We start from the raw sequence: 24,593 nt of genomic DNA, 5'->3' as shown, positions 1-24,593 counted from the left end.
TTCAATGCTGTTTTCTATTCCCTTACAATCACTGCTGTTTCAAATTGAAATATTGCTATGTGTAGAGGCCATTTCCTTGAGATGAACACTGGGTAATGACTTCTGTGGTACCACGCTGCCCTCTAACGGTCAAACCCGGTACTGACACAGGACTATTTCAGGGATTTTCAGGTACTTTATCATTCCTTCACGTTAAGGTGTAGCTTTAACGCACAGGAGTCTAAACCATCATTGCTATCACATTGTCATAAACAGAGAGTCATCACTTAAATAACAAATTGTGTATTAATGAACACTAAAAGTAGGACTATATTTACATTAGAGTTTAACTAATGCAAATATCCCAAACCCTAAGCTTGTCAGTTAAATGGGTAATTTTGCTCATTTGCTGCTAATTACCTGGCTTTTGGTATCACAAGAATAATAAGATGTATGGAAGAATTATGGATATGGTCCATATTTTAGGCTGTGATGCACTGTTCAGGTTTGTCTAATCTGAGCAGATACTACTTAAACAAGTCATCTGGTGCCAGTGAATGCTGTGGTAAGCACTCACGCTTCACAAGCCGAGGTGATTAAGCTAACCACCATCTGCACTTTTATGGCCGTTTGGTTCTGTTAAGTCAAATTGGTGCTTTTTGATTTTTATATGCCATCTGAATTGTGTGTTAATTTACATCATTTTGTGTTTTGCTTTTTGTTATGATGTGTGGTAATGATCAGAAGTGATTTTGCCATCATTCGTGTCCTGCATTGTGTTGCCTAAATCTAGGTTGAGGGGGGAAAAAAATGTAGGAATATATGATGCACCTTCAACTTTTATTTAACATCACATCTCCTGTAGTGGAACAGTATAGCCTCTAATGGTATGCCTCATCATAAAAGCACTACAAGCATGAAATGAACACGACAGGAGGGTTCAAAGATGGCTGGTACAAGCCTGCATGCACACAACAAGGAGTATATAGTGTCTTTTCTATGTTGAGTGCTGTACAAACTGTTCAGCTACCACAATTCACACACACACACACGCACACACACGTCAGGCCTGTCAATTATGTGCAGGTAGCGTTTCCTTTACAAAGCACACACCGTCTGGTGTACAGTATATCGCAAATTTATGTTATAAGAGTCCGTTCAATAAAAGGCACAATCCCATATCATCTGCAAGTCAGCAAGCAAAAGCCCAGGGTCACACACACAGGCTGATGCCATCCATAATTAAGAACTACAAGTCCCTGGTTCCCATCCACCAGAGTGCTCTATGGATGGATTTGAGTTCCAAGAACATCAAATGGCCTGAAGTGACAGTAAAGTGTGTAAAGAAGTGTTTCCACTGGTCCTGGGTCAGAAAGCAGTCCTAAAGCATGTGTTTATAGGAGACAAATGATGTTTATTTCACACTAAAACAATATGCACCTGACATCCAGCATAACCCTCCTCCGTCCATTGACTTAATATTCCTCCGCATTGCTATGTTGTTTGCTTGGCTTGCCTGCATTACTTAGAAACAGATTACATACACCGATTTGGAGGATACAACATGTTCATGGTTTTATTTCAAGTGGCTCCGATTCTACGAGCGGTAATGGAATTACTGTCTGTGCAGACTAAGACTCCCAAGCATTTACTAAAACTTTGCAGCAGCGTTTAAAAGAGGAGACAGAAATGAGTCAGCGACTACTATTTTTCAAGTACTGTGTGCAACTAAATTCGATTCTTTGTTGAACAGCCATGGTGTCCTCCTCGCTTCCATAGGAAGGTCAAAGCTCATTTCCCCTCACAGACAAATGAAACATTTTGGTGGTTAATTTGATAAAAAATTTGCCAAGCTTTGATTCATAAAATCAGACGTGATGGTCGTACAACTTAAAAAAAAGAAATAAAACACAAATAGAATGTTCTACGAGTAAGTCAGCTATTTAAGTACACTGGTATTTGTGAGGAATTTCTTATTGGTTGTCAGTGTCCCGTGTGGTGGTGGTGATGCTTTGCTGACATGAGTACAGAGAAGAAGAGACAACTTTACAAAATGATCTGTTACCTACTGAGTGATGATTATGTCCCCTCAGTGTCTGTGTCAGTGTCTAGCACTGGCTCACTCGCCGCTTCCTCCATGGCCTCACTCTGTTCAATGTCTACGTCCTTAGGAGGGGCAGCTTGCTGCTGCTCCGCTTCATTTTCAGGAAGCAGAGAACCGGATGGTTCCGAGGTGAGATCTGGAGAGGCGTCCGGTGTGGGCTCCATCACAGTGCTTTTGTCCATCTCATCTCCACTCACCCACTGGGCTTGGGGTGAGGGAGCTTTCTCTTGTAAGACTTCCTCATTCTCCTCCAGTGGACGTTGCTGCTCCTCCAGAGAGTACCTTGTCTCTTCAGGGGGGCTGGCAGCCTGCATGAAGGCCACTGGAGTGGCCTGGCCTGGAGTGTCATCAGAAGACGACTGGGGGGAAGTTTGCTCTGTGGGTGGGAGTAGTGATTCGGTGAGTAGTGGGGTGTCGGGCTGTTGTGAGAGCCGCGTGGGAGAGCCTGCAAATGGACTCGGAGTTTTGTCGGGTGCAGCTTGAGCTGAGGGCGTGTGGTCTTGAGGGGTCTCTGGGAGAGTAGTGACATCTTGCTGCGGTTCAGCCTCAGCAACATGGCCGACCTTGCTTGGCTCTGGTGACACGACGGGTGGCTGATTCTGACCTAACAAAGGCGGTTTGGCCTGAGGTTGAGACAGGGGGGACTGGAATCGAGATTGATTGGGGGTGTTAAATTTGAGCGGGGAGAGCAGCTTCCCTTGGTTCAGGGCCAGTTTGGGGTTCAGGGGTGGGGTTGGCAGAAGAGGTGTCTGTAGAGGGAGAACGGGTGTCCAATTGCCTCGCTCTCTGTCTTTATCGCGGTCGTGTTCTCTGGGACGATCTCGCCCTCTGTCCCGTTCTCGGCTGTGACGGTTTCCATTTATTTCTCTCCTGAAGTCAAACTCTCGTTCATCCCTATCTCTCTGCCTGTCCCATTGGGATCTTCGCTCATCTAAGTCACTTTCAAAATTTCCTGCGGCGCCACCACTACGGTTCCAGGGCTGTGGGCCACCTACATTTTTGGCTATGCTTCCAGAACGGCTGTCAAAGCGATTTGGGAAGTTCTGCCCTGGGGAGGGGCGATCCTCCTGAGGACCACCTCGTATGCTATCTCGTTCATCAAAGTCCCCTCTGGACTGGTTCCAGGGGTTATCAGGGGTAAAGCCAGCAAGGGCCTGCAGACGTCCGAGCAGACTGTTTCTGGCAGGCTGAGTCCCCGGGGTTTGCAGCAAGGCAGGCCTGCCTCCTCCTCCTCCGCCACCAAGTGACGCCCGATGCTCTGGTGGGGGGGTTCTCAGCAAACCTGTGCTCTGCTTTTCAACTGGGGGGAAGCGGTAGTCCTGGTCTTTCCCCTCATCTGCCCCTGAAGAGGACTCTTCTGCCTTAGATACATTATTATTGGCCTGGTGAGGCGGCCTGTTAAAAGGATCTAATTGAGCGAAGGGGGGCCTGACATGGGCTTGAGCCTGAAGGGAAGCGTCAAGGAGGCCGCCAGGCTGCTGGCCAGGTCCCTGATGCAGGAGGAGAGGGAAGCGAGCGCCGTGCCCAGGCTGAATGAGGTTAGGGCGCACATCAAGAGGAAGCATTCCCGGCATTCTTTGTCCTGTCATTCCAGGCGGCTGGTGAAGTGGGTGAGTGATGGAGGCTGTGGGGTGCATGCCTAAAAGACCCATTCCACTGCGAACGGCATTCTGCATGCCTACAAAGGAGAAAATAAGTTAGTCACGTTCCACACTTCATGACTTACCTATCACATCATCGGTTAGCATTACTCCACCTTGAAGTGTGAGCTCCGGTGTTCCATCCAAACCCTTAGAATGTGGCAGTTTGTCTTGCTGACTTTGAACTCCAACGGCATTAAACACACTGGCTCCCGGCATATTTGACGACATGAAGCTGCCAGGGATGGAGCTGGTGGTTGGGATCATTGCGCCGAACGGTGATTCCTTCACTGTTTCTTGGCTGGTTGCCACTGAGGGCTGCACGAGGGCTACAAGAGGGTGAACGGTCAAAGAGACATTCAGCTCCACTCTGAATGATTGTTATAATCACACGCGTCTAACAGCGTGTACACTTACAAGCTGGTGCCGAGGCCAGGCCTGCGGTCTGTGCTGCCTGCAAAAAACCTGTACAACAGAAAATAATTGGAAGTTAAACTAGGACCTATCGTACGTATGCCAAATGTTCACATGACAAATATATTTACCAGGAGGTGGTTGTGAGGCACTGAAGCCAGGCCTTATGAATGGTGGTGGCGGCCCATATCCTGGTGGGGGTATGCTCATGGTGACAGGATAGGTAGGAGGCACCAGGCCTACTGCACCAGGAACAGCCTGTGGCACTGGGAGCTAGGTAAGAGAGGAGAAGAAACACTTGGGTTGTATTACCGGCAAAATAATGGAGAAGTTCTGAAATTCCCTCTATTAAAACATGCAAACTTTAATGACTTTAATGCCTCTTGACAATCGTTAGAAACTGGTGTCCAAACAAGAAATCTGAATCGGTCAAATTCAAACAATGCCCAACCCTACTTATGGATTGAAAAACTCCACATAGGGCATCAGAAATGTCCGATATGTGAATTACGCTGATATTGGAAGCCAATACCAAAAATCCATCATACCCCATCCATCTGTATTACAGAATATTTTTAAAAGGTCAACAGGAAATTAGCATTTCAATCACATCCATGCAAACAAGTATAAAAAAGCCAAACTAATTAGATCTCTAAATCTCTTTATTACCTGCACCGGCATCATGGTGACCTGCCGGTTGTAGCTTTCACTCTGGTTATTAGATGCTGATGTTGTCTCAGTGCTAATTGCTTGGCCGATGACATCCTTGGTTGACTCCGAAGTCTTAGTGTCCCATTCTGAACGGGCAAAGTGGCAAAACTATTTTTTAAAACACAATAATCACTTGGGGAGGCATAACAAATGTGTTTGGATAGCGTTGGGTGAGCCCATAAACTGTTTTAATAAATAAATAAGAATTTCACCGTCATTGACAGTCTCCTGATCAATGATTCCTCCTTCAGCAAATCCATTCAAGTCATCTACTTTGACTTTCTCCCAGGGAATGTATGTGACTCCAAGGTCCACGTCCCAAAATTGCTTGTACTCTTGTCTCACTCCCTTGTTCAAGGCCCAGGCAATCTGCATTAAAATGCATTGATGATGGTAAGAGAACAAAATACCATTCAAGAGCAGTATCAATGTACACAGAAAGCCAGGTCACTGCAAGGTCAATGGAGAATTAAATTACAAGATACTGCAGGGGACATGACATTGCATTCAATCAAATTTAAGTGCAACAGCAAAATGCACCTTGATGATCTTGGAGCCAATCTTGAAGGAACCTGTGCTGAGCTTCTGCCGTGCACGGTAGGCGTCCTGTCTGTGGACCATACAGATGTAAGCACAGCCTCTCGGAGGAATCATCTGTAAAGAACATATTTGATAACATTAAGACATGACCGGACTTAAAATGACCTTGATGCATACATACTCAATAAATAACATGGAATAACCAAAAAGAAAAACTGTCATTCTTTGACAGAGTAAAACAGTAATGACAAACTTTGCATTACTGATGACAAACTTATCATAATGTACTTAGGAATTTATGTCATCTTACATTTATGGACTCTATTTGGCCAAACTCTTCAAACAAGTTTGTGAGGTCTTGTTGAGTAGCCTTTTTGTCCACCTGGCCGACCCACAGAGTTGTGCTGCATACTAGATTAGAGCAGAAACAAACAATATTAATTACAATAAAAACAGTTAATTAATAAATTAATAAATAAGATTAATGATGTCAATTTACCACTCAGAGTTTTGGATCGTATAGGAGGCAATCCTTTCTTCTGGCGCTCTTTCTCTCGCTCTCGGGCACGCCTTTCACTGGAGTACGATCGTGACGTCTTCCTCTTACGATCTCTGGATCGTGAGCGTGACCGCTTCCGATGCTTGTGTTTCCGAGAGCCAGAGCGGGACCTGGATCTTCGCCTTTTGGGAGACCTGTCGTGTCAGAAAAGCAAAACCCCAAGGGGTTTACACATGTTTTCGGTTTGTTTTATTTATTAAATGCCTGCCTGTGTAATAACATCAAAATGTGTCTTTACAGGAAAAAAAAAATGTGTCTTGAAAAAATGTCAAATATTAATTTAGCCATCTAAGAACTATGTTATGACTCACCTGGACCGGGACCGTGACCGTGTTCTGGAACGTGTCCCAGCAGTCTTCTTTTCTTCTGCCTCAAAGTTATCTTCTTCCATTCCATCAGGCCCTTCATCAAGATCCATGTCCTACAGTACAAATTCAACACACTTAAAAATGCTTTGCTTCTACCTAAACTATTACTTTGTTGCGGAATGCAAGGTGTATTTATCAAAGTGAGGTTTACGTGATCGACCCAAACTAGCTTAGCTATCTAGCGGTAGCTTGAGATGGACGTAATGAGCAAGCCTGCATTAGATGATACTGTGATAAAATTATATTAACTGCATTAATTAATTACAAGCATAGCATGCATACCTGTTGTTGGTTGTCCATGGAGTCGTCCAACTTGTCAGTCTCAGGAAGCTGTGGCTGACTGCTACTCTGAGCAGTTGCAACTGAGTTCTCTTGTCCAAAGATACTATCCTGTCCTTCTATGCTCATAGCCTGTAATCATGCAAAAGTGGTGCGTTTATTTGGGTCGTTTTTACTATTCCAAGTCAACAATATACATGACAGTCGGGATATCATTCTACACGGGCTTCCAAATTTGAGGAAATGTAAGTACCTTTTGCTGGTGCTCAAGCAGTTGCTTTTGAAACTGCTCCAGGTTCTGCTGCTGCAGTTGTTCAGCAAGCTGGTGGAACAACGAGCTGTTGATGGGCTCCGACACCATGGGCCTGCAAGTAGTCAACAACTTTGATGCAAATGTTCTGTAGCACAAACTGTGAGGTAATAGAAACCGTACTGAGATAAAACACAGCAAACTCACAATTGAGAGGAGGACGTTTCCTTCTTAGATTCTTCATTACGCTCAGAATCATTTCCAAAGTCAAACTGCCCCAAGAGTTTCTGAAAAAAGAGCACACAGCTCTTTCATCCATAGGCCCAAAAAGAAAATGGGAGTGAGAACTGTAGGGGTGATGAGCTAGTAGTACCTTGTTAAAGGAGGAGACCCTCTGTTCGAGGGGATTGAGGCTGTTGGCAGTTGCAGCTGCAGTGAGTTGAGCAGTCAGAGCTTGCAGCTGCACAACCAGACCAGCATCCAAGGCCTGTAGCAATGATGGTTGGGGCTTTTGCTGCTGCATTTGGAGACTCTGTACAAGCTGTTGAAGCTGAAGACAGAAATCCACAAAATTGGAAACACAAATGCAAAAATATTTCATACCTTAACACTGCCTTAGTGTGTAGAAATTCTACATGTTCTACAAGAAACCATAATCAACAATTACCTGTTGCCCTTGGGGACTTTGTAATATCTGTGCCACAGCTGCAACCGTGTCTGTGTTAGTGATCTGTGAAGCCCAGTCTGGAAGACCCTGGACAATGTTAGCTGGGGTGGCTGGAGTGGCTGGGGTACCTTGACACAAACAGAAACACACAGCATCAATACGGGCCCTCACAAATTTAGAAAATATCCCAACATAAAAGACTTTCACAAAACACATTCTCTTAACTAACCAGGTGTGGCGTTATTGACGGGGGCAACGCTGCTAGGCATGATGGGAGTAACGCTCGGAGGAGGAATCCCTGCAGCCATGTCCAACAAGGGCTGGATGATGTCACTCTTGAAGACAGCATTCTTTTGCCACAGGTTTAAAACCCGCACTATCTTACTCTGGAAATATATAAACAGTTGGAAGAGGCAAAGTGTAAATAACTAACTACTGCAAATATTGATGGATTCAGATTAGCTTTACAGGCCAGTCAAGTCGCACAGTCTGACCTTGTCATCTGAAGGGCAACGGTAGAGGTGCTGGAATGTTACGATGATATTCTTGCTGAAGCGTGGAGCAAAAACATCCTTCTCTGTGCCAAACTGGTGACGTGACTGTCTCACAATCGAGTCGATGACATACAATCCAGGAACCTTGTATTCTGGTTTGCACTGTAAAGGCAAGAACAAGAAGCTTCAATCGGTGTTTCCATTATACTATGGTGCACTGTAACAGTATCTTAAGTTATTATAGATTACAGTTAGTACAGTACCTCTATCTCGCTTGTGATTTATTAGGCATTCAGTTTAATACTTCTCATCATATTTTCTTCACATTTAATGTGAGTTGGTTTCTATCAATTGACAATTGTTTGCTGGATAAAGTCCCAAGTCTCACCTTTTGTATGAACTTCTCCACACTTTGGACAACATGCTTGTAGAACTGAAAAAAGAAGATAAAAAAATGTGTTAGGAGCCAGATCTAAAAAGAGCATTAAACACTTACACAGCTAAAACTTCAGTTATTAAAATAAAAAGCTGAAGAGGCAATGTTCCCATTCACACAATGGCAGCAAAACATTTTGGGCTTTAGTCCAACAATTTCTGCTTTCCAAGTATTCAAGATGTTCACGCACAATGTCTTGACAATGAATGTGCTCAACAAAACTGTGTTTTTTCATATATTTTCTAAACCCTGTTATATAATTACTTTCATATTTGTGTCTCTTTAGGTTTCCATACAGTATTTGTTAACCCACAAGGTCATTCCGATTTGAACATGTTTGTCATGCTAAATGATAATACGATTACAAACCAGCACAAATACCTCATGCCATTAGAATACTTATTAAACTTGTAGAACAAACACAGAAAAGTACTGCTGATGGTGCATTCTCTCGATGCAGGCTCCTTAATTTGCAAGATTATCTCCATTCCCAAAATAAAACAATTTAGGTCCCATTGCCAGGTAGACAAGTACATGCAATAATAATCCACAGGAACATAAATTCTGACCAAATTACCAAATAAATGGCCTGGTTATGGCATGTAAATATTAAAAAGGTATTCAAGTCGTCAATATAACTGCACTTTGTAATGAATAAATCCCGTTTGTCCTATTACTTAGCATGGTAATACCATTATTCAGACAAGCACTGACAACAGGAAGAAAATATGAAGTTTGTAACGCCTTTGCTGCAACAGCACCACTCATTCGTCAAGTCACTGGTCTGTCAAAAGGTGTTTAATGATCAGGGCTCCGTGCAGGGCAGAATTGTTTTTGAAGCTGTGGTGGTGTGCTGCATAGGAGCCGCTGCTGCGTCTGTCATTTTTTTATTATTATGACAAAAAATATGTATGACTTAAGTTTTTTTTTTTTTAAACCAGCAGAACATCGCGAACATTGCAAAACTGTTAATTTTGCTGAGAGCACTCCAAGTGAGAGTATAAAATGTGGAGCCTCATTTTGATACCTGACCTATTTATTCCAATACTTCTATGTGACTAGTACACAAAATTATGTACACAAACCTAAATTTGATGTCTGATTTTGAATAATACGAATACAGGAGAAATTTTATACAGTTGATTAGATTTTGAGTAGATTGAGTAGTTGAGTAGATTTTTAGTTTAAAATACATTTTTTCATTATCTCGATAAGAAACAAAGTCAATATCAACACAAGATATGTCATGTACTTTTATCTGGTCACACATGGACGCACACTACTGCTAACAACGGCAGACAGGCAATTTCAGTGCATGTTTATCAAAATAAAGCACAGTGAAAATGTTTTAATGATATTTCAATTGGTTTTCAAACTAACTGTGGTCAATATGTGTGGAAATAATAAGCTATATACCGGAGTATATTCCGGAGTATAAATCGCTCCGGAGTATGTCGCACAAGGCCGAAAATGAATAATTAGGTGAAAAAAACCCCATACATAAGTCGCACTGGAATACAAGTCACATTTTTTTGTTAATTTATTTTGCAAACTACTTGATCTAAAAAAAACATTCAAATTGAAACATTAAAAATTTAGTGGAACCATTTTGTCCACACCAAGCACTGATGTGAGTGATTTTGAAGAGTCCTACCCGTCAGTCCCAATAGAAGGTAGAAATGGAAGGTAGTAAAAAATATATATGGCTGCACCTAAATGTGACTAATTTAAATAATTTCTTAACAAAATAGGGATGCACCCATGCACATAATTTTACTTCCGATACAATTAAAAAAAATAATGTATTTCTGATCCAATCCTGATACCTGAATTTAGCTATCTGCTGATAGTGACACAAAGGCCTGTTTGCTTTAATATGCTATCACACCAAAATAAAATTGGCAAGTGTAGCTAGAACAATAACAGCAAATGGAGCCGTCTCTACATATGCAGCGCGACATGCACACACACACACACAAGCAGAACTCTTAACATTGTACATAACTAAAAGGTCGCTACATTGGCATTATTGTTGATTTTATATAAAGCTGTATTCAAATCCTATCCACAAGAAAATATGACATTGTAGTGACCTGGAAGTTTTGCGTTTACTTGTACTTCTCTTTAAGATAAACAAGTCTTTGCATGAATGTCTAAATGGCTATTGCAACTAATATGAACCTAGACAGTATGCTTAAAGATGACAGTACGACTAGCATGCCAGCGCACAGTATGGGTGGGAATGACCAGCAACTTGTATTACAATAAATACAATCTCAGTTTACCAACAATATAATGAAACAGCGATTATGCTGAAGTTAATACATTGGAAAGAAAATTTGCATCGATACATCACAATATCTATATATATACGGAGTGAAGTGAAGTAGCGGAAAGGGTTGGGCGATATGGAACTTGGAATATATCACAATATTTTTGAGATGTATCATGATATGACGATATAAAATTTAAATTAATCGCTCTTATTTTGAAGGACTGTTCCGTATGTGCGAAGATAGGGGAGTTTTGTTCAAAAATAAATGTGCCTCTTAAATGTACCACACAAGCTAACCTTGCTAGCTTCCATTAACTCTCTGTAAAAAGAGATTCAGCCAACTTTTGCTGCCGTTTATCACCATTTCAACCTGTTTAGGTCGGGAGGGGGTTCAGCGTTTATAATGACTAAAATGAGTCTGCCGAAATACTTCCACACATGAACGTTCTTTCTTTGCACGATGACAGCATTTAATTCTCAGCGTGCAGTCATCAACTCATCATTTTTACCGGTATGAGTAATTTTCTTATCATTGGAAGAATCTATACCAGTGTATTAAAAAAAAAAAAAAAAAAAAAAACTAAAATTGCCCAACCCTAATAACAGAAATATGTAGAAACTAGGGTTGGTAGGGTCTGATATAAAATACCAATATTTTTGTTAAGCATATATAATTCATATTGATATATGCTGGATTTTATACGGAGGTCTCATGTTTCAAGATGGTGCCACCCGAGTGCAAGCTAGTTAAGGCAGCTTGTGTCTTCTGCTGCGTCTTTAGTGTTTAATAGAGCTTTATTTATCACATTCTTGTTTTTTGTGCAATGCTGACCCCTTGAGCAAGTGTGCAGCTATGGATGTTCATCTTGTTACGTTTGTAGTTTGCCGTTTGTTCCATTGTTTACAGTCAAGAGCAACTGCTGTTTACCGTCTATCGTCAAGGGGACCGTGAGATGGAAGCGCTAACGGCACGAGCCCGGCTGCAGAGACTACCGTGAGTGCAGCATGATTGCACTGAAGATTGAACTGTATATTTACCCTTTTCCTATATTTATTTTAAAAATAATATACTATTTTATTTCAGCGGCTATTCTATAAGATTGTTTAGATTTTAATAAAACTTTGCATCCATATTTGGCTTTTGTCTAAACTCACTTTGTGGGAAAAAATTACGATATATAGCGTATATCGATATTCAAGCTAAATATTTCAAGGATAGTCCAGTCCTAATAGAAACACATTAAACATACGAATGTTTAAAAAAACGGAATACCTTCAAAGGACATTTACAAAAAAGTACTCCATGCAACAGTGGAACAGAAATAATAGTTCTTTAAAGCCACTATTGGTTCAAGCAATTCACCCCCACAAACTCTTCTTATAAATGAGGGTATTCTGAAATTTACAAAGCTAATCAAAAGATGGCCCACAAAAAACAGATAAGAATTTGACAGTCCTGATGAAAATTGATAACTAAATTGGGGTTTCCCTTTCTCCAGTCCTCACCCACTATTAAGTAATAATACTGTGCCTGAAAAATACTGTAGAAAATAATGAATATTTTGCTTGCGCTCGTGTTTGACAGGAAAACAGATGAGGAATGTGGTCTTTGTCGCAAACATTGACGGCAGATGAACAAGTTTTTAAATTTTATTTTTCTTTTTAATGGCTCCAGTAATAGCACCAGTAATATAATATATTGGGTGGTTATTTTTGTCTTGTAATTGCATTCCATCCCTGTGTTAGTGTTGCAAAAACCTAAGACTGAGGTTATACTTTCCATACAAAAGAGCTACGCTGAAATGAGCCGCACAGAAATCCGCTTGAGACCATGTGTGACTTTATACTACCAAAGCGCAGGGGGCAGTGTATCAAAAAACATTGTTTTTTTTCCATACAAAGTTTGCCATTGCTTAGCGACACTTTCCCGTCTATTTAATCAAGAAGGGGAATTGTGCTGCAACGGGTTAGGACCAGGGCTTTATAGCCACTGCCTGACGGATGATCACATCGCAAGCCTCGAACTCACCACACCAATCTAAAGCCTTACAAAGTGCCACCCGGGTGAGACATTTTTGAGGCACCTTTTGCAGGGTGCAAAACTTATATCATTCTCACAGGGGGGCGAGAGATGGGAAAAACAGACAAATGGCAATATACTGAGGCCGCCAAAATTAACGAGAAATCTTGTCACATTTTAATCCCAGAACATCTTGACAAGAAATCTTGTGACACCCCTAATGACAAAACACAAAATTGATTTTTTTTTGCTCCTCTTGCTCCAGCATACCTTTTTTTTAACTCACTTTTATTCACATTCAGTAACGAGAATACATTTTTAGTGTTTCTAAAAATGGTGCAGATTTTCATACTTTCATACTAGAAAGGTGTATTTTCTTTTGTTAAACAAAGAACAGCTCAATGAACATCAATGGCACAAGGGAAATTTTGCTGTTTTGTTTCAGATCACACAGCTGTAATGTTAAGACATCATTCAAATAGACTGTGGAATACAGGTGTCACGCTTGAGGCCGGGTGTGGATTAGGCCCACCACATCGCGTCTCAAGAAAGCCTGGAAATTACATTTGTCCAAAAATTTTTATATACATATTGTTTTTTAATCATCTTTAATGGTTGCTAAACGCGATGGTTGCTAACCGTTGTATACAGGAATTTCTGTTTGGCACTTTGGCTTCTGATTTCCGGGTCAATAAATAACAAATAAATAATCAAACGTGTAATAATATCGTGGGTGATTATATATTTGTAGGGTTTTACGGTTTCCCCACGGTGAAAACAAGTTTGACGCCCCTGGTATAGAGCATAGAAATTTTAATGATGAAATTAAATTAAATCTAAACAAATCGGGAGGTCAACCAGAATTACAAAATGGATTGCATTCAACGTTACATGGGGCACTGTACAAGTGACCAAAGCATTGCATGCGCCTAACCACTATTGTCAGAAACATCCAATGCACAATTCCAGAAACAGTTAGAATCCAGAAAGCACTGTGACCCAAGACCTGATCCAATTAAGATTTCCCCAGCCCTCATGCACCTTTACTACTAGTGTTTCCTAAGTTGTTTTGTCAAGGCCACGGAATCATTGACGTATTACACAGGCAATATACTGCACGGTATGTGATTAGATAAATACACATGCAGGCCCCCTGACAACAAGCGTTGTAATAATGGGGTTGTAAACAAACTGATGTGACCAGATATCCGGTTTAAGAAGTAAATAATTCAGCTCTGCTAGTAGCAGCCTTCTGTATCAATAAAAATCAGCCACAAAACTTTACATTAATCAACATTGGAGACATGCACCGGGTATCGCGAGTGAAGCAATCGGTTTACAGCGTGCATGTTTTTGTGCATGCCCTATAGCTTGCTAGGACTGAAGACGAAAATGGTGTAAGCAGTGGTAGTTGCACTACTTTGCCACTTTGTGACTGTGAAAAATTTCATCAGCAAAACAAAACAAACAAACTGGATTTTACAAAAATGCCACAAAACTCAAACAGAAGGCCGTATGATTTCGGAATTGGCCAATAAAACCTAAATTTACTGTTAAAAGCCGAAACTCGTGGTAAGTGAAATAATGTGAGTACAACGACGTCATCATGACAAGAATCAATACCCGCTAACGAAGTGCAGGTTTGGAGTTAAAGAGACAAGGGCATGTTTATTCTTGCACTGCCTCCAATATTAGTATCAATGTCAGTGAGTGTGGCTTGTACAGCTGAGAATCATTACACAACGTGAGAATTGCAGAGTGCCGACAAGTGGTCTTACGATTTATATCAATCAGCTTTTATGTGTTGAGCTTCTTGTGTTTTTGGGGGTGGAAAATGATGGTCAGTCACACCACCAAGTGGATATTGATTGGCCACTGTTGTGCTTGGGCTTGTTTAGCACAAGCCAATAGAATCCCATTGTAGTTGGGAGGACAAGGCGAGTAGCAGTGAGTAGAGGCAAGGAGACAAGAAAATGGAGAGTTGTCGGTCCAATGAATGGAAAATTTACATTTCAAAAATGCTCAAACTGCACCATCGATAGTAGAGGATGACTGATTATGCGGCAGACTGATAATTGAGGCCGATATTTGGAATTTGGATGTATATTGGTATCGGCCTTTATTTAAATTTGATGTGCCAATATGAAGACATCAATTTAAAACTGGGTTATTTCGGCTCAGATGCAGCCTCTCTCTTTCCACTTCTGCCTCCATCATTGCTCCACGAATGGCGGCATCTGATTGGTGAAGCAAGCCACAGCGCGAGTTAGTGGCAGAGCCAATTTGAAGCAGACGCCGTCCTCACACACGGCAGTGAGGGAGGTTTTCTCATATGGAGAACGTTCTAACAGCAAACACATGATCTAAAGTTCAGGGTAAAATGTCTAACCGAAACAGCATTAATGGTGAAACACTGTCACCAACCAAGTAGTTCAATTACCCTTTGACTCAACATTAGAAGCCACACGTTCAATACAATAATGTCCAATTCTTGTTGAAGTCTATTAGTATGTGAAAGCAGCTGAGGGATAATCAGTCCAGGCACCAAATTGTTGCAGTAATACCTGTCTACTGCAATATTGGCAATAAAGTACAGTGGGAGGTTACAAAAGTTGAGTTCATTTAATTTCTTGTATTAATAAAATAATTAAATGTTCTAAATAAATGTTCAGGTGTTATACTGACTGCCAAAATTTATAGACACATAAACACCATGATTCCTTGATTACAGTCGCATCTCAATGTAATTGAACATTTGTGAAAGCTTATTCATTTCACAAACTCAGAGTGAAATATTTCAAGAATGTAATTTGTTAATCAGTTGGATAAAAATACTTTACAGCTAACAAACACCAAAATTCTGTATCTCAGTATCTTTAACAATTGTAACGCTCTAATACTAATACTCTTGAAATCAAATATACTTTGCACAAAAATGTAATTTTCTGAGATGCTCACAGAGTAATGTTACCGTTTGTGAGAAACAAAATACATTCACTAATATAAAAAATGGACCCAAGGGCAATACGTAGAATCAAAGTAACGTCATACTTTTGTGGTCAAGTAGGGGTGTAACGCTACACCATAATTACGACCCGATATGGTTAATTGTTGGTATAGGAAAGGAACAAAATGCAAAACATATAACTTCTTGGGTTTTGTGTAAACATGCCTAATATTTTTTTTATAATAAAACATTGAAAAAACTGCCAAATTCTGGCAGTCAATTCTCCCCCCCAAAATGTATCTTATCTTAGTTTTGGGTAATAAGTGCCATAAGAAATGAGTGTAACATCTAATATACCTCATCAATAATGAATGAATGAATGTTTTTTAGAATATTCAGGTCAATAATTTTTTTTTTTATGTGGGATGGAAATGTCCCCTGCAGACTTTAAGTGTTCTACCATTATGAAAAATGTTCATGATGGTTCTCGGGCTGCATATAAGTGAGTGCGGATTATAAATATAATGTACACAGTGTAGAACGAGTGATAAGGTAGCCTGGAAACGACCAGGGAAGGCACTTAATGTTTTTTATGTGATGGATTCGATAAACATGCTTGTTATTCTCCAACTTGTAGAACAATATATTGCATGACAAAAATGCCTCCTCGAAAGAAAAAAAACAACAGACCTTACAATCATGTGTTACTTTCCCAGCAGCAATCTTTACCAGAATGAACAGGCGACAGCTTGCAGTGATGCAACGGAAAAGAGAAAGTAATACTGCATGATTATGAGGTCTGCTTTTTTTCCCAAGGAGGCATTTTTGTTATGCAAATGTATTTCTCTTTTGAACACATACTGTCTTGAGGGGCCAAACTCTTTGCTTAAGCAATCCCAGCAACTAACCAGTACTACGTTTCTCATCAACAAAATCCGTCCAGAACTGGGCTCAAGGGACCAAGGGCAGGGTAAGACACCGTTGATGGACTACAATACTGATGGGGATGTCATACAACTCTTTCAAAGTAATACAAATTCAAAGTTCAAAGTTCAAATTCAAAGTAATTCAAAGTTCTCTGTTTGTATTGCTACTGTGAGTTAAAGTGTGTGCTGTTCAAGCACATTCTGTCAGTGCTGCAGCGGCACGCCATTAGCATGTACACCCACATTACTGACAAAACGTCCAAAGTAAGACATTAAACCAATCAAATAATACTTACTCTACTTATTCACCACTACACTGTTTAACAGACACTGTGGCTGGTTATGCAAATTATTTTTGGACAATCAAGCATTGTGATCATGAAGGGGAATGTCAATTTGAGACAATCTAAGTTGTTACACAGCCGTGACTTTTTAATCAAAATTCAAACACACCTCCAACAGAGCAACAACTAGACAATTTGGTAGACTAGATATCTACACAAATTCCACTAAACTACAAAACAAAAAAGGCCCAAGTCAATAGATAATAAAATGCTAACATTTTAGCATTTCATGGCATGCAAACAGACAAAATAACAGACAGCCCGAACTCATAAGTAAAATGTAAAAAGCAAAACTTTCTGCTTCCAATATGAAAAACATTGTTACACCAAGTGTGTTCCAAGCCTCAATTACATGCTGTGAAAAATAAACACAGCAATACTGATGTGCTGCTTGCACTTTCTTCTTGAAAAGTGCATATTCAGCATGATGTGTGTACCATCTACAAATGCAACACAAATGTATTTTGTGTTCAAGAGTGTAGAATAGCGAGAAATGTGTACTAAAATATGGATGTCCACAAACCAACATCTACATTTACCACAACCAATTATTTAGCACTTTTAACAGTGTTGATAACGTCCTTACTTTAAAATAATGCATCACCAGCCACAAATAGAATCTTTCACAAGCACTGCTATAGATCACTGCCTGACCAGTGGTGTGTTACCAACTGAGGCAAAAGAGCTGCCAAAAATAAAAATGATGGCAGCTCTTCCATCTTCCTTGTGAAACAACCCATACTCCTACCTAAGCTGGTTAGGGATTCTCTTATCTCTTTGTAACTCTCTCCACCCCATCCTCCAGTGCTTTGGGGGAGCTGGGAGAGCTGCTGAGGGAAGGGGAAACGAGTGTTATTCATAAGGCAAGGCAATACCAAAATGCACAGTAGATAGTTAACAAAAAACAAGATAGGCAAACATTTGATGAAAAAAGCGCTGTAAAAAAATGATTTGTTGATGTGTCACTTTCAACACTTTGATAATGGTCCAATGATATTATTACACTGATAAGATTTTCAGGAATCAAGGCTTTCATGTGTTTCATTTACAGACAGCAGTTAATTTAACAATGTATCAATTATTTGAGGGCACTTAAATTTTCCATCACAAAATAGCAGATATTTTTGTGTGCTTTTTTCAGGGTTTGTTATTGCACTCCATTGTCTCCATTATTCCATTTGATTTTGCTGATATTATTTATCCATCGACATACTGTATGTATTTTTGCTCATGCACACCTTAATGTCAAATGGACATGCTTTGAGGAAATTACTGATATGATTAAATGCTCAGGGTAAGCGAAACCTTATGTTTCCAAAACAAATTCCCATATTGTTATCTCGGTTTCGATGGGCTCTTAGACAACCTTGCGCCTGTGCGTTTCTAACTGATAAAGTTTGAATATATATGCTTCTGTTCCTTCCTTTGGTGAGATACTTGCATCCTCCTACATAGAAAAACTAAGACTCTTCTTTTACCATCCAACAGGTTGCTTCCAAGTTTGTATTAAATGAATTAAATATATTGTTCTCAAAGTGCTTGTCTCGTGTCTGAGAGGTAAACTATTTCCCTTGACAGTACGGTCCCTGTTCACTGGTGGGGGTGTGATTAATCCGTCTATCCAGCAGTGCCGGATTCAGCATACACAGGTCACGTGATCACAACAGCATGTCTGAGTGTGTTTAACAAGCAGTAGAACTGATGTTGGCCGTGTGGCGATATTTTTTTGATAAAGTACCAAAAACATCCGAGTGCAAAAGAACAGAACCAGGGAAATTCAATACGACCAATCTCATAGCGCATTTTAAAGGCTATCAACAAAAACAGCATAAGGTTTTTTGTGAGACCACTGATCCCAACCCAGTTTGAAACTACAGCATGAGAAACCAAAGCATGCGAAACTCCAGTAAAAAGTCATTGGCTACAACAGAACAGAGCCAGCCAGCTGGCGCTCAGTAATGTCGAGTTTAAATGCTTAATTGAACACCTCAAGCCTCGCTACATTATGCTAATTGTGGATAAAATGGCACTCTAGAAGCATTAAGTAAATAAGTATTTCTAATACATACTATTGCTGACTGTTTTCTGTTTGCGTAATATCACTCAATCATGTCTTTTCTAACATTTCACACAACAATACAAGTCATTAACGTTTACATGATCTGTGCTAATATTGGATCGATATCGAATTACATTCAAAGTTGCAGTATCGGTATGATACCAGAAATTAAAAAGTTAAATGGCTTACGGTGCACATTATACAAAATTAAATTAACTTAACCTTCAAGGCAGACTTAGCAATTGGGAAAAATATGCGGCTATGTACAATAGTTTTATCAGAACTCAATTAGAAGAAGCTCAAGGGGCAGAACTTAATAAAAGATGCACTGTCTATCCAAAATCACCACTGCTTTAAACTGCACCAATATGCTGACAGAAACACAGCTGATGTACACAGACAAGCCCATAAACCTGATACCACTGAAGTGTCTGTCAATCTCTTATGGTTTGAAAGTTTATAAACCATATCTTCCTACTTTCCAGGATGCTTTTTGTTGATGTACCAATAGTAATAAACCGTACCACTGATTTGGTTCTCTTGTGCAGTCATCTCGACACACTGCACACAATGGTCGCTGCCTAATCTCTGCATTAAAACAATGTAGACTATATTAAATAAGAATACAATGATTTATGATGGACAGACTTCAATTAATTGCTGGCGTTTTTGTGAAAAATTGGGGGGTGTACAGGGGATTGTCAGGTTTTGGAGGTAGCATCAGGGTAGAGTCCCTTATGCCTTGATGTTGTGTTGACGTGTGACATTCAATAGATTTGTTTTAGGACAGCGACTATTGTCGAAATTCCAATGCTGTTAAATGGACAGACATTTGTAACAATCTCCTGTGCTGCTTTGCTGGATTTTGTGAAAAATGCACATACAAATGAATGTGGGATCTACTAATTTTGGGAGGCGGGTTTCTAAGTTGGAAAGGCTTCTGTTGTAACTGTTGGTGATTATTAGCTTAAACACAACAAGAGAGGAAAACAAATAAAGATGACTGGAAATTTTTGACACAAAGCAAGCATCTATTCTTTTTAAAAGCATGACAGTGTTCCCTCGTTTAATCCTGGGGTTAGGTTCCCAAATTAGCCCTCAATAAGTGAAATCCGCGAAGTAGCAAACGCTTTACAATTAATACGTTTTAAGGCTGAAAAACCCCTCATACACTTTTTGCAGACAGACAATAACATTGTCTCAAATTTCTCTCTTTCACTCTCAAAAAAGATTTTAATCATCAACCTACAGGCTCAACACGAGAAATTATGTTACTCAAGCAATATTTTACTCCTGTGACCGCGCCTTTGCGTCCTAGCATCATTCCACTGTACTCTATAGTGTTTTTGTATCCGTATTAAATATGGCGGCAGTACGACAAAATTTCCCTTTCTGGGACTAATAATGGCATAGCTTATCTTATCTTACTCGTCCTGTTGCCATCCTCCCATTGAACCGAAGATTCATTTACAGGCTAGCAAGCAAGCTAGCAATGACACATGCAAATGATGTTGAATTGATTCAGCATCACGTGGCTATGGAATATATTTTTAAAAAAATACCAATGTATTAAAAAAAGAGCTATCGCTTGGTCAGTCATTTGGGTTTTGATGTTGATTGATTTTTGCAATAAACGGACAGCTAAGTGAGATGATCTGTAATTTGCATACAATTGTCACTGCAGGCAGATATTACTGCTTAAAATGAGGTACAGCTGGGTACTGAAATTTATGATGTCCTGGAATCACTGAAGGTCAATAAGAAGACATCTCATGATGAAGAGCCCATTAACCTTCCCGAACAAGCGACATTCTCATCAGCAATAAATACTTATAGAGAGCCAGCTGAGTTGCTTTCTCACCAGCAGGACCACATCATCACATTTATGAGATCACTATTTCCTGACAAGGGGATCTACTGTAATGTGGTTCGATTAAAGTGACAACATCTTAAGTACTTGTGCTTGATATGTTCATACAGAAACGCTGGGTACACCTTGCTCATTTGTGCAACACTTCACATGTATCTGCATTACCTATTATTATATACTATTTGACACCAAAAATCTATTTACTATTAACTTAACGTAAAAAAAATTCAATTCGTTACATTTAATATAGGGATGAAATGGCACAGTGATTTACCCATAAACCGAGGATATACTGGTCCGAGTGTTTATTAATTCATTGTCTATGCCACTTAATCCTCATTATTGCCGCGGAGGTATGCTGGAGCCTATCCCAGCTGACTTTGGGCAAAAGGCAGGGTGCACCTTGGAGTTGTTGCCAGCCAATTGCAGATTCCTGCTGTATTTGCTTATTTTTTCTGTCGTAGGGGTATCCAAACTACAGTCTGTGGGCCAAATGCGGCCCCCCATCAATTTTTAATTGGCCCATGTCAAATATGTATAAATATAATTCACGGGGACCTGCAAAAAAATCTGCCTGACTGTTTTGAACTTTTTTGTTTAAACACCAAAGGATGTTGTGTCAGGAAATACATTGAATGACTTTAAAAAAAATTTAAATTTTTTTTGTTGTGGTCGTTTTTTAAGGCCATGTGATTGATTTGTAGTTTGTGTGTTTTTATTGCAAAGTTTCCATGTCACGCCTCATTGCCCCATTGTAAAGAATTGTCGATATCACACACATGTCTCCCTGCATGGACCACTCCTTAAAATCACTGGACTTTGGTGGTATGTGAGGGAGTGACTATTGAGCATTACTGTGCAGCAATTTATACCATTAGGATGGTCCATAAAAGACCGACACAAATGGCATCATTGATTCAATGTTTCACGATGCCACAACTAATTCCAGTTTCCCGAGACCATCCAATAGGCATGCTGATGGCAGGAATGCACCGAGATGTGGTAGCCAGACGGATGGGAGTCACTCCCAGTACCATTAGCCGCCTCTGACACTAGGGTGACACGTGACCATGACCATACCAACCACGTGTAATTACATCTCCACATGATTGCTACATCTGGACCACACACCTGTGTGATCGGTTCCAAACTGCTTCACAGACTCCTGCAGCGACCCATGGACGTGGACAACCGCAAGTATGTGCATGAAAGGTTCGCCAAAGACTCCGGGAGCATGGTATACGACCATACCGTGTACACATATACAGTATGTGTACGTTACTATAGGGCAATGAGGCGTGACATAGAAACTTTGCACTCAAAACACACAAACCAAAAATCAAACCTCATGGCCCTAAAAAAAACAAGTACAACAAAAATTGCGTTCAAGTCCTTCAGTATATTTGCATAGCGGATGGCTCATTTGTGACGGAATTTTCATCATACGCGCTAACCTGCCACCTAAAATGCCAGGTCAACTAAATAACTTGTAAAATCATCTTGTCAGCAGTTAACAGAGTATCCTACTGCAACTTGGGCTGTATGAACATAACTACACAATGTTGTGTTTGCCACTTGTTAATAAAATGGTTGGAATCACATTGTGACTATATCTTCCTTAACCACTAGGATCATGGCCATTGCAGTTGAAGATTTTGTCACGATTTGTGCAAAGGCCGACATCCCATTCGACAATCTAGCCAAGCTACATCTGTTTCTATGACACTGACAGTGCACAACGCTGATCCATGTTTCGAGGAACACGTCTACATTTTTACGTAAAATGCAAATCATTCAATACGTCCTAATTGAATAAGCAGTCAGTGCATTGATGGCTAAAGGAGGAGAACTGCGGGTTTTCATCATTCACAATACTTATGTGAAACATAAACATTTCTTTCTCTTTTCTGTGCATTCTATTGCGAGTAAACAAGTTCATATGAGCTCGCTAGCAACGGGCGTCATGGGAAATACCTATTTTGACACTAAAGCCCTTACAAAAAAAAAAAACTTTAAAAGGGTTTTCCTCTCTATCCAAAAGTTTGTCTGGGATATTTTTCCTCTATTGGCAAACACAACATGATTCTCTGGACTGATCTACAAGAGTTACAACAGTACTACAGACCAGTTATTACTGGTTTACAAGCTCAGTGTCATAACTCCTGACACACAACTCGGGAATGGGGAGAAAGACCTTAACGCATAGAGTCAATCCCTACCTGTCTACCATATATATAATGCACTTACCCATTACAGCACAATGTTTCACAATTTGTGTTAATATTAAGGTCGACTACTTCCTACTGCTTTTCGGATATGTTGAATTGTCCACGTATAAAATGTGATATACTTGTATGGAATTTTGTTCAAAATAAAACAAAACATTACCTCTCATGGTAAAATACAAAAAACCTACACACGGCAATGCTATCAATCTGATGTATGTGGAGTGTTGCCCCCAAAATATTATGGCCGACACATCAAAGATATAGACACCTGTTTTCATACCGAATAAGAGCTCCAGTCGCGTCATTTGTTTTCTTGCCATACTAAACTATTATTAACGGATTTGTAATAATAATTTTGCAGGATGCTGCCTGATTTTTTTTTTAATAAATAATGCAAAAGACAACTCAATCTAGATAGAGCCACAAGAATTAGAACATGATGTTGCTCTGTTGCAAACTTTATTCCAGATACGTCACACTTAATGTCTCTACTGTGCATACTCACTTTAATAGCCTTGATGCCAGACTTGGTGATTTGGGTCATCTTGGCCTTGGAGATGGGGGGCTTGTACTCATTCAACGAGTACAGCTGTAAAATGAAAAGAGGGATAATGGTCAGTTTTTTTGTGTATTCCCTCCAAGCTTGTAAACCTCATGGACATTATTGAAAACTATTGGTATAATTTGCTACATTTACGTTTGAACTGACTGGTGAGACGGTATCATGTACAGCGCTGATTTATTGAGGGGGGTACCGGGTGACCGTTAGCTTGCAGCTTTGACTCGGCCAAGCGAGAAACGGCTGACCAAATGGCCATTATTGTCGTGGGGACTATATTACCCAAAAACTCAAGGTGTGATGCTCTAGTCAAGAAGTGTCAATACCGTATTTCCAGTTTACATAGGGCCAAAGTTAGCATTTGTACAGATGTAAAGGAAGCTAGCTCCCTATGTTATCACGTCACTGAGGAGGGTTAGCTAACTTGCAGCGTGCTAACGTTAGCAGCAGGCTACGTTATCAAGTTTACCCTAAAACACTGTAGATATATACGTGTCACAGTGGAGTTACATACATTTTCAGTCACTTTAAGTATATTGACTGGAAGCGTGTTTCTCACAAATAATCACATCATTCATCAGCTACATCATTGTATACAGTTACGCGGCCTTGTGTGAGACAAATGTTACTTCACGTTAGCTTCGGCTACCTAGCTTAATGTCGGCTACCATAAGAATGAAATATCGACTGTTAGCGAGGGTTTCCAACAAACCTCGTTGTTGAAGGCTTTCACCGCCTCCATGGTGCTGTTTCGGTCTCCGATGACTTATCTCCTCAATAACAGGTTAGAGACGTGCATGCTCAACGTCTGGTGAGATGGAGGAGACTGCCAATATGGCGCACAAGCACAGACGGAAAACTGCAGAGACCCGCGACCCCAAGCGGCGGCTTGGGGGAACTCCGGGTAAGTCATCGCCGAATAAT

The 24,593-nt window shown here is 40.2% G+C and overlaps 1 protein-coding gene across 3 annotated transcripts; it reads right to left on the bottom strand.

Annotated features, from left to right (window-relative positions):
- Positions 1 to 800: 800 nt before the first annotated feature.
- scaf8 (SR-related CTD-associated factor 8) lies at positions 801 to 24,548 on the bottom strand. Of its 3 annotated transcripts, XM_078795914.1 has the most exons (21): positions 24,382 to 24,495; positions 23,616 to 23,699; positions 17,702 to 17,783; positions 8,394 to 8,438; positions 8,006 to 8,167; positions 7,741 to 7,897; positions 7,512 to 7,639; positions 7,218 to 7,394; positions 7,052 to 7,131; positions 6,848 to 6,959; positions 6,598 to 6,726; positions 6,259 to 6,368; positions 5,888 to 6,081; positions 5,699 to 5,799; positions 5,389 to 5,502; positions 5,061 to 5,217; positions 4,807 to 4,934; positions 4,269 to 4,410; positions 4,141 to 4,188; positions 3,840 to 4,052; positions 801 to 3,761 (listed from the first exon to the last, which is right to left on the bottom strand). In XM_078795914.1, the coding sequence occupies exons 6-21, from the start codon at positions 7,817 to 7,819 to the stop codon at positions 2,059 to 2,061; spliced, it is 3,615 nt and encodes a 1,204-aa protein (XP_078652040.1). In that variant the 5' UTR covers positions 7,820 to 7,897; positions 8,006 to 8,167; positions 8,394 to 8,438; positions 17,702 to 17,783; positions 23,616 to 23,699; positions 24,382 to 24,495; the 3' UTR covers positions 801 to 2,058. The 3 variants fall into 3 exon arrangements, with proteins under 3 accessions (XP_078652040.1, XP_057946557.2, XP_078652041.1); XM_058090574.2 differs by lacking the exon at positions 17,702 to 17,783 and having other exon boundaries at positions 24,382 to 24,548; XM_078795915.1 differs by lacking the exon at positions 24,382 to 24,495 and having other exon boundaries at positions 17,702 to 17,780; positions 23,616 to 23,678.
- Between the last annotated feature and the right edge of the window lie 45 nt (positions 24,549 to 24,593).

The sequence above is a fragment of the Doryrhamphus excisus genome, linkage group LG14, assembly GCF_037039965.1.
Source record: "Doryrhamphus excisus strain RoL-2023G ecotype Guam linkage group LG14, RoL_Dexc_Guam_v1.1, whole genome shotgun sequence".
Lineage (NCBI taxonomy): Eukaryota > Metazoa > Chordata > Actinopteri > Syngnathiformes > Syngnathidae > Doryrhamphus > Doryrhamphus excisus.
The sequence above is the reverse complement of the archived record's forward strand: the minus strand, read 5'-3'. Positions and strand labels throughout refer to the sequence as shown.